Here is a 10,326-nt window from a genome sequence, read left to right on the forward strand (position 1 = left end):
TCTAACGTTATGAATAAAAAAATTGGGAATAGAATAGATACATTAATTTAGAAAAAAAATTCTCTCCTCCCGTGACCGTGAGAAACAAAGGTGAAACATTAATTGCATACATTGGATCCCGCTCGAACCGAATCTATTTAGTGCTTTTGTATTAAACATCGAGATCTATTAGTCGTAGAATCTAAGAGCCAAAAAGGAGCCGTTGCTTTTGTCAAGATGAGAAGTGGACTGCACAATGGAAATACCGTGTGGCGAGTCATTTAATTCAGAAGTTACAAAATTTTGAACTAGTTATAATCTCTGACTCTGGGTCCCAACAGATTTCGGGTCAAAACACAATTGTACACTTCCGTATTGACACGGGAGATCTGAACCAATTTTAAAACTAGAGATTGGAGATAGTAATAATCTAGAAAGTCACACAGGAGCGGTTTCGAGTTCGGATCTCTAAAGTAACCCAATTTTTGCTTTTATATATGAACCGTTAGATTCGAATCGGACGGTCAGTATATAAACTAAAAATTGTGTTACTTTAGGGGATCAGGAGTCGGTGGTTTCACAGTGTCAACTCGCTTTCTAAGAAGAGACTAGAGAGAGAGAGAGAGAATAGCGACTGAGATAAAAGAGAATCGGCGTAAGGTTGGGATCTCTGCACACTTTATGGTACTTTTCTCTTTATTCTCTCTTCCAATTATTCACTTTTCAACCCTTCTTCTCTTTCTGTTGGCTTCATCGAGAAGTTTGTCTTTTGTGTGTTGTCGCTGTCTACCAAGGGATTTTCATGGAGGTGTTACTCTTTTCAAATCTTGCTTTTCTTGCACGCTGATATGCGATTCTTGCTCGCTAAGGTTGGGGAATAGTAATATCTTTGATTTATTTTTTAGGAGAAAAAGGAGGAAGAAGAAGGTGAGAAGGGTGTTAATGGCATCGTAGAAATGGATAATGGCGAAGTAATAGTTGAAACAGAGATAGATTTCAAACCGATTGAGCACCCGCCTGAGCCACCAGATGAAGATCTACCGATAAAATGCCCAATTCCTGATCCATTGTCACTGATTGTAAGTGCTTCTATAATCCCTTCTTAATTTGGGAACTCTTTTCTTGTTTCAGCTGCTCTCCAATTTTTGAAAATATACTAAAGATATATTTTGGTAATTAGACAAATGAACATTTCTTTGACAAATACTAGAAGAAAATGTAGTGCTGATCTACAGAAGGGTGGAGTAAATCGATACATGTAATAGTTTAGTTGTAAAATTGAATTTTAAGGTCTGTTGCAATCAGTGGTGTAAATAACGATATGCGGTCGTTGGACTGATAGGGTACCGCCAATCGATTAATCAGGAATCATCGGCTATAATCGGAAATAATCGATCGATTAGTCAGAAAAATCTATGATGGTTTGATCACCGCTAATGACTAATCGGCCAATTAATCGACCTAAATGGACGTTTTTTACAACACTGGTTGCAATAGCTTCTTACATATTTTTAAAACCGACCCCATTGAAGTATTGAACCCAAGTTCAATCTTTACAACTGAATATGCAAGTTAAATAAAGAACAAGGGGGTATAATGAGAGAAAATAAATATGCTGCAATCCTGAATCCAATGAACAGTACCTTGAAATCTCTGCAATCTCGAATTCAGTTATTGAATTTTTTTCGAGAACACATCTCAAAACAGTTCGACGGTTAGATTCGGATTGTAGAGATTTCAAGATCACTGTTCACTGGTCTCAGATTACAGCAGATTCGGATCCATAACCATAACTGGTCAAGTGTTTAGTAGTATAAGGGATTTGGCTAATATGCTATGGGTAGCTAAGAGGCCTCCCGTGCTACGGCTCAATATTCGACTTTTCAAAATCCTAACGGTCGATCCAAACTGTTCAACTTGTTCTCCATATTAATATGTGTTTGGAGACCAAATTTTACATTTTTTTGAAATTTTTTACTATTTTTTTAGATTTATTGAATATCGCTGTTTTTTATGGTCCAGATTTGTCTGAAAAACAGCGATTTTCAATAAATCTAAAAAAATAGTAAAAAATTTCCAAAAAATGTAAAATTTGGTCTCCAAGCACATATTAATATGGAGAACAAGATGAACGGTTCGGATCGACCGTTAGAATTTTGAAAAGTCGAATATTGAGCCGTAGCACGGGAGGCCTCTTAGCTACCCATAGCACCGTAGCCAAGTCCGTAGTATAAGACGTGACCTATGTAATTGGTATCAAGTAATGAAAGTGGTTGGCATAACTTGTAATTTCTTTATTTGTTTACTTAAGATTGATGAGGTGTTCGAAGAGCCATGCACAGATTCTTTGCAAACAATCGCAGATTTACTAGAACAAAAGGAACCAAGCACCGAGAAATCATCTGGTACAGATGACGAAATTGAGAAGCATCAGATCCCATTGCCAGAACATGCCACACCAACTCATAAGAGCCCCCATCAAAAGTTTTTGCAGGTGTTTAATCAATGCAAAGAGTTGCACGCTTGAGAATTTGACAAAGCTTTCATGCAGAAAGTTGTTCTTTGTTTTTTACCATTGTGGAGTTGCGTTTCTTTTCATTGGGGATGTAAATAGAAGTCAGAAAAAATCTAAAGTTGAAAATATGATCATTGATTGTTTGTTGTCTTGCTTGCTTGTTGCTCCAACTTGTGCATAATTTTACCTTCTTTGAAATTTAAATCGCTAAATTGATTTGTTTTTCCATCTCAACAATTAAATACTGTCAGAATTAACAAGATTTTTAATATAAATTTTCTGAACTACATTGAAGCTACAAAACTTACTGCTTATCCTTATATATCTATAAATAAAAGAAAAACTTAAAATAAAAGGGAGGAAAAATAGGGGAAAGGGGAGATTATTCGACAAGAGAAATACACAAAGCCACAAGCATTCCTAGCAGCAAGGATGTCAGCTGTATTGCTGTGCTTTTAATTGTAGTTTTCCCTGCATTCATCTCAGGAATCACTCCAGCAACTGCTATATAAATGAACCCACCAGCTGTAAAACCCTAAAATAACAGAAACAGAAAAATAAAACAATAAGAAAACACTTTAATTGGTTCCTGAAAATGAAGCCGAAACAAACCTTACCACTGTCATGCTCAAATTTAACAATGCAAATTCCAAGTATCCATAAATATTGAAAAAACATAGAACCACATGCTGGTAAAGATCACTACAATCTCACACTAATTGTACATTTTTGCAGACCGGCTAACCCCAGACCCTAAACCCTAACTCTACAAAGGCTCATGCGCATGTAAGTATTACGGAAATGACGCAATTTTACAAAAATTACCTCAATCAAAGATGAGTGCCCCGGATCTTTTCCTAACATCAGCGCCTGAAACGTATTATGAAAAAGAAGTGCAGTAAGTCAGTGATTGATCCAGACAGCAACATGAGCCCGACACTAAGAGCTGATATTGTCAAACTTATAAAAGAAATTTGCTCTTCTTTAGTGTTAATAAATTGAAGACCGAGCAACCTAATGTATGTTTGACTGATTCATGACAAGCAGAAAGAAAAAAAATAAAGGTAAGCCTAGGCATGGGTTTGGCCACCTGGGTTTGCCCATGTCTAGGTCCACCCTGAATTAGGTAACCATGCTGTAAAAGTCTAAGCTACATAATTCAGGTAAGAAAGAGGAGGCCCTTTCCAAAATATACCAAATGTAGGAAAATATTGTGTAATATGGTTGGTTTGTGCAAAAATTAAATTGCATTGGGTAATATCTGCCAGAAAAAATGGGAGGACATTAAAGAAGAATACTATTAACTTACTAAAGCAGTTCCAGCTAATGCCACAAGTGCAGAGAGGAAGTTAAAAAAGAGAGCCTTGGTAACTGTAAACCCTGAGCGCACCAAGATCCCAAAATCACCAACCTACGTCACATTAGTACTCAATCTATCAACAAGTAGAATTTTATAGTTTTGTTGTGCGATGATGCATTAGAAATATACAAAGAGTGCAAAAGAGCCTGTATATAATGTAGCAAATCCCGTTCAATATAAAGAACACATCATAGCACCCCCTCTCTCTTTCCTCAAAAAAAAAGAACACATCATAGCAAAGTAAATGATAACTGACTCAGTTCTATATTCAAACCCTATTTCAGCTGAATATAGAGATCATTATGACAGAACAAGCCTTTTACAATGAAGTCACAAATGGAACTGCTATGAGACATTATTTTGGTTATGGAGAATTACCACCTTTGTAAGGAAACAAAAGCACCTCTTCTTTCACTACCTTGACCAGATCAGACTGTGAATCGGATCAAAACTATGACCTTTTCCCCCATTAAGTATCGTATCTATACCAAAATAATGAGAAATTAACAAAACATCTGGACAACAGTAATAAAACAGGGTGCTGGTCATAGGGTAATGACACCTGCTAGCAATAGCAGGCATAGAGATTGATGAAATTTAAACTTTAGAAATGTCATCAATGCAACTAGAAGTTACTTCAGCATCACGCAGCTTAGGTTATCTGATGGGTTCGGCTAGTCGCCAAGAGCCCATTATGACATTACTTCATAGATTCTTCTCTCACACTAAGTACCACAGAATACTTGATTGACGACCACCAAAATTTGACCAATTTCAATTTCAACCCACTAATAACAACTCTATCATTTCCAAATATCTAAAGATCATAATTCTTAACAACAATCCTAATATCAACTATAGAAAAAAAAAAAAACTAAAATGAAGATGGTCTTGAATAAAGAAACTATGAATGTGTCACTCAATCCTCTCAGCCACCTTATCCCGTCTTAGTCAATCTCTCTACACTGCTGGTTATTATTCCTTTCTACTCTCAACTTACACTCTCATGCATGCTAAGCGCAATCGAGATCAGTTTGCTCTTGGATCGAATTTGAATGTAGAGAGGTAATGTCAAGTCATATCCAAGTAGAATTGTAGCATGACACAAGCTGAGCGCTAAACATGCAACAGTACAAGTGCTATAGTTAATCCAATTTTTAACAATTAGCTTTGTAGTTTGACTATGAATGTTATTTTTTTACTTTAATAATTAATTATTCCAATGCTAAAGGCCATCCACGCGTGCAATTTCTTCTCATTATTTTAACTACTCTTATATATCAGTGTAACCCTTATTTTCCTGATCATTTCAATTACTACCTTTTACACATTCTTCATTCTTTGGACATAAAAAACAATATTTCAGGGGAAAAAACTCTTAGATTCTGATCTGAGTCACAAATTCATTCTAAGTTGTCTGATACTAACAAGCAGACTACAGAGCAATCTTAATTCTCTTTCAGTACCCCACGGTATTTTAGATACAAGGTAGCAATGCATGCAGTAATTGTTCCATGATCTTCAATCAAGGCAAGTAAAATATGAAAATCGAGATGGACAATTAAAATCTTTGATTATGCAATGGAGATGATAAAATTAGCAAAAAGAAAATCCAACCTCTTGGGGAAGTTCATGAGCTAGAAGAAACAATGTTCTGGACCAACCACCAACCGAGCCGTGCAGTAAAAAAGCACTTCCCAGCGCCATCCCGTCGGTGAAATTGTGCTACATAAATCAATCACAAACATTATTTTTTGTGAATTTTGGTTACTCAAATAGAAGCATTTAACAAAAAGTCTTTTCTGAAATGAAGATATGTTCTGCCTTTTATTGTGGCATTATTGATTCTTAGAAATGCATGACCTAATTACAGGAATTGCAATGGGCAGCAGGCCAGGTTTCATGACAACCAAGCTTGACCCACCTTAGCAAAAATTTGGCCCGTGCCAGGTCTCTTTATATTCTTTGACTATTGCTTCTTTCCAAGTGTGTCTTTACCCAAACAAAAGTAAACTGTCAATATTCTTTATTTTACACAATTACTACCTACTAAGCAAATATAGAGAACACACTTCTTTGAAAACAAAAGAAATATTACTCTTGCTACTTAAGTTTATAATAATACTATAATATACAATAGGAAGGACCAGAACAGGATTCTGGAGGGTATGCCCTGACCCAGACTGACAGGAATCAGATGTGGCCAGATTGCCTGTGATAAAGGCAGGCTTGGCCTGGGTGGCCCAGATTGAAATTGATGTCCTTACTAAACATGGGATCTCGTTTATAATGTGCATCCAGTACAAAGTTTTCATTAAAACATGTTATATTGCCAGTCAGGAACCTGAACTAGACTTCTAAAGGGGTCTTCATTCTTCAATAATGGGCTTCATTAGAAAGCATTTCATTATATAGTTCAGTTACACTTTTAACAACCTCATTCAACCTAAACTAATAAAACAAAGCAACATAACTGGATACAACGAGGCAGATAAATGGATTAAAATCCAGTTGCACAGATTTTTATTCATAAGCATATATATCGCAAGACATTTTCATAAAAAAAACGCTGCAGTGAAATTAATTATTGAAACCAAGAAACTTACGACACCATCAGAAAAGAGATTCAGGTAGCCAAAAACAAGGCTTGAAGATGAAGTCTCCTCTTTTTCTATTTGAGTTGATTTATTTGAGGATATATCATTGGTATTGTTCACTGTTTCCAATGTTGAACTATTAGATTTTGCACCAGAAGAGCCTCTCTGTTCAAATCAACAAATATTATTAGGTTTTGCACCAGATGAGCCTCTATGTTCAAATTTGAAAAAAAAAAAAATACTAGGACAGGAGAAACATTCCAACAAAACAACCACAGAGTTATCTCAAGCATAATGCTTCTTTCACAACACCTTTCTTTTTCTTTTTTTGAATTTAGTCGGCAATTTGCCAGCTGGGCTTCTTTCACAACATCACTTGGTACAATTTAAGTAGAAGGCAACACCAGTATTTCCAGTTGCAGAGTGGAACCATATCCTTGTCTTGTTCTCTGACTTGGCATTTTAATTTTCAATTGCACAACTGAGTGTTAATGAAGGCTTAAGAGGGACTTGAACATTAAATTGCTCAAAAAGGTTAGCCAGAGCACCCAATAGGAAGGTCCAGTTGTCAGTTAATACAAACGGAATTGCACTTCAATACCTTTTTATTGTCTTGTATAGCAGGTCCTTAGAGAAAAAACACAAGAAATTAAACAAAGTACTTTACGAAGGGCTTTCGACTTGGTCTTTTCCCCATCAGTCATTTGCTTTTCAGTTATTTCCTGGTTTGAATCCTCATTTGCATCACTGTGTTGCTTGTTATGAAGATGGTGGTGGTGGTGGTGTGCATATCCAGAGTGGTGTTCATCAACATATCTAACCACCTTCTCAACTAGGAAAAATAGCACAATTCCAACTGCCATGACAATATATTACTAGTAGGTTATAACCACACCACATCTTAGAAATACTAAGCAATAAAGCGTAAATGATAAAATGAACTCACATAAGACAGATAGACCGTTAGATAGGTCTTCCAGGGAATGGGCATGGGAATGTTCATGAGCATGATCTTTATGGCTATGATCATCATGAACATGTGCATGTGAATGCCCTCCACCTGAAACAGAAAAAAGATTTAGTATCAGTAATGTCCCAGTACTAGAGTTTAAATTTTTATGTCACAGAGTTAGTATTAGTAACAATAATAATCTTAATTATTAGTTTAGACACTGTCTAATGCACTACAGGTATGACCTTTGTTGGTACTCAGTACAGTATGGTACCCCTATTTCTTTGTTTGCAAAATTTGGCCACACCTTTTTTCAACCAAGAACAAAAATGTAGAAATGAATATTGATTATATATATTAAAGACTTTTTAAACCCTCTGAAATACAAGAAAGCACCAATATGATACTGGTACAACCAGTATCATGTCTACAGTAAGAAACTCGCTAAAATGTTAAACCATGGCTAGGTTAAATAATACCAAAAGCGTGTGGCAGTTGATGAAGAAAAGCATCTCCTAACATCGCTCCTGCCTACAACAATTGAAGTATTATCTTTGAAATATGAAATGATACAAGTACTGCATATACACAGGATGACCCCTGCCAGATCATATTTGCCCTCCTTTCTACCTTGGGCTTTTACAAACAAAACCCAACATATTGCAAGTAACAGCCAAATGGTAGAATGATGTGATCATATTTTCCTCTCTTCTAATAGGCCACTTCAAAACACCCAAATTAAACTAAAATTAATCAATATTACTAAGATGCAAGTTTTGAGTTTGTCTATGAAATATATGTTCTGTCTATTATTGTGGCATTACTGATTCTTACAGATGCATGACCTAATAACAGGAATTGCAATGGAAATAAGCTGACAATTAATTTGTCATTTAAATAACTGAACTTTACATCAATAACCCTTGAAAAATTCAGCTTAGTTCTTCATATGAGAAATGTGGATAATATATGCAAATCGGGTATGGTACCAGTGTAAGTCACAATCTTTGGCAAATTTTGTTCATCTTGTTCAAACTAGAAGAATATAATTGAGCTTTGGTTGATAGTGGTTCGCTTTCACCAACCTTACCAAGTTTCAGCTAAAAGAAGGCTGTATTAAAGTCAAAGTAGGTTCTGAAACCATCCCTTTGAGTGTGTAATTTCTACAATGATTGAAATGAAGAAAACAGTAATAAGACTTACACCAAACACTGCAAGACAGTCTACTATGGCCTTTGAGGGCTTCCCTTGGGCTTCACCAAAAAGAGAAGACAAAAAGTTTAATTTAAGTCCAAATGAAAGAAAAATTACAAAAGCGCAGATACAAAAAGGTAATTGCACTAGAGCCAATAACACTAGTAAATTAACAATTACCTAATCAGACTTCAATTTTATATCATTAACCAGCTCAATGCATATTTGCAGTTGCATATTTGAAGCTTGACTTATATCTTAGATATTACATGAAAATTAACATTTAGAATATACAGAGTTGCAAGTTTTGTACTCACAAAAAATAACTGGCAGTAGGATGAGGCAGATCAGTGATGCCATACTTACAAGCAGCGAGCAACCCATTGCTTTCATCCATAAACCTTCAATACTAACAGATTAAGCAAAACAGTCCCAGACTTTTGACAAAAATTAATGCAATTTCTTTTTTGGAAGAAATTAGCCACCATAATTGAGGACCAATTAAGCATTAAACTAAAGACTAAAGATGTAGCTCCAGCCACAATCGAGACAAATAGAACAATCAAGTAGCAGACTAGCAATGCCTGTAGTACTGTACCACAGGATGTGTATCCATACATACTGATACTGGTAGCGTAGTAGCCCTTTATCTCGAGGAGACTGGACTGAATAAATTATTACTAGGTTTATAATTTCTTCGGACTAACACAGTGGAAGGACCGCAAAGCCAAAATCTTTGCAATGGAAGAAGAAATACCTAGATGAGACATATCTTCTTCAATTCCATGATGATGGTGATGATGCTCATGGTGTTGATGCGCATGCTCGTGCTCATGCCCGTGTTCATGATCACTGTCGAAATCACTGTCGAAGCCTTCCAGCGCCAGATCCAACTCCTCCGCTAGTTCTTCTGGAAGCTTCGGCACAGTCTGGATCTTCTCTTCCTTGTGGTGATGGTCATGGTCATGGTGGTGGTCGTGACCACATCCCGATGAGATTACAGTGGTGAAGAAGAGGGAGAAGAGAAGTAAGGAGAGTATACAATTGAGGGCCATTATGAGAAAAGGAGAAGAGGGAGGGTCTGACTTGTAAAAGTTTAAGAGGAAGAAGACCGTTTGCAAGTGCCTTCTATTGTGATGACGACGACTAGGATAAAAAAGAGGAGGATTATTCCCACTATTACACCGAAGGTTACCACATCCATTTATTTAGACATCCTTCTCTCTTCTTCCTCATTGGAAACGAGTTGATCCAGTGAAGTGTTACACCAGCTAAGAAAAAGAGAGAAATTGAAGAGGAAAGGAAGAATTTACATCACCTAAAGTAACTCAAATTTTGAGTTTATATCTGGACTGTCAGATCTATTTCAGCACGAATATTAAGGATAACCCGTGCATTCCACATCGACCGGACTTCCCGGATCTAGAAACTCAAAATATGAGTTACATCGGAGAATCAGTACTCGGGAAGAACAAGAAAGAGTAGAATGGTAAAAAGAAGGCAGAATTTCTCGGGTCCACATTCCCTAAAGTAATCCAACTTTTGATTTTGAATCGAGCCCGTTCGATTCGAATCAGTCGCTCGTGATTGCTTCGGGATTCGGATTCCTTACACAGAATACATGCGCTCCACCAACGATTCCGATCTAAAACCCAATTGAACAATTGGATTACTTTACTGGGTCTGAGCTCGAATTTCTCGAGAGACGAGTGAACACTTCATAGCAGCC

The 10,326-nt window shown here is 36.5% G+C and overlaps 2 protein-coding genes across 3 annotated transcripts; one reads left to right on the forward strand and one right to left on the reverse strand.

Annotated features, from left to right (window-relative positions):
* The first annotated feature begins 614 nt into the window (after window positions 1-614).
* Window positions 615-2,629, forward strand: LOC144574081 (uncharacterized). The gene is made up of 3 exons (XM_078323933.1): window positions 615-663; window positions 885-1,058; window positions 2,291-2,629. Exons 1-3 carry the CDS (start codon window positions 661-663, stop codon window positions 2,504-2,506), a joined length of 393 nt encoding a protein of 130 aa, XP_078180059.1. The 5' UTR covers window positions 615-660; the 3' UTR covers window positions 2,507-2,629.
* A 127-nt stretch (window positions 2,630-2,756) lies between these two features.
* Window positions 2,757-9,837, reverse strand: IAR1 (ZIP metal ion transporter family). Of its 2 annotated transcripts, XM_078323931.1 has the most exons (11): window positions 9,355-9,837; window positions 8,915-8,998; window positions 8,607-8,656; window positions 7,883-7,934; window positions 7,398-7,511; window positions 7,114-7,307; window positions 6,461-6,616; window positions 5,472-5,579; window positions 3,804-3,905; window positions 3,320-3,364; window positions 2,757-3,029 (listed from the first exon to the last, which is right to left on the reverse strand). In XM_078323931.1, the coding sequence occupies exons 1-11, from the start codon at window positions 9,650-9,652 to the stop codon at window positions 2,877-2,879; spliced, it is 1,356 nt and encodes a 451-aa protein (XP_078180057.1). In that variant the 5' UTR covers window positions 9,653-9,837; the 3' UTR covers window positions 2,757-2,876. The 2 variants fall into 2 exon arrangements, with proteins under 2 accessions (XP_078180057.1, XP_078180058.1); XM_078323932.1 differs by lacking the exons at window positions 2,757-3,029; window positions 3,320-3,364; window positions 3,804-3,905 and adding an exon at window positions 4,502-4,970.
* Between the last annotated feature and the right edge of the window lie 489 nt (window positions 9,838-10,326).

The sequence above is a fragment of the Carex rostrata genome, chromosome 22 (genome assembly GCF_964058835.1).
Source record: "Carex rostrata chromosome 22, lpCarRost1.2, whole genome shotgun sequence".
In the NCBI taxonomy this organism is placed as follows: domain Eukaryota; kingdom Viridiplantae; phylum Streptophyta; class Magnoliopsida; order Poales; family Cyperaceae; genus Carex; species Carex rostrata.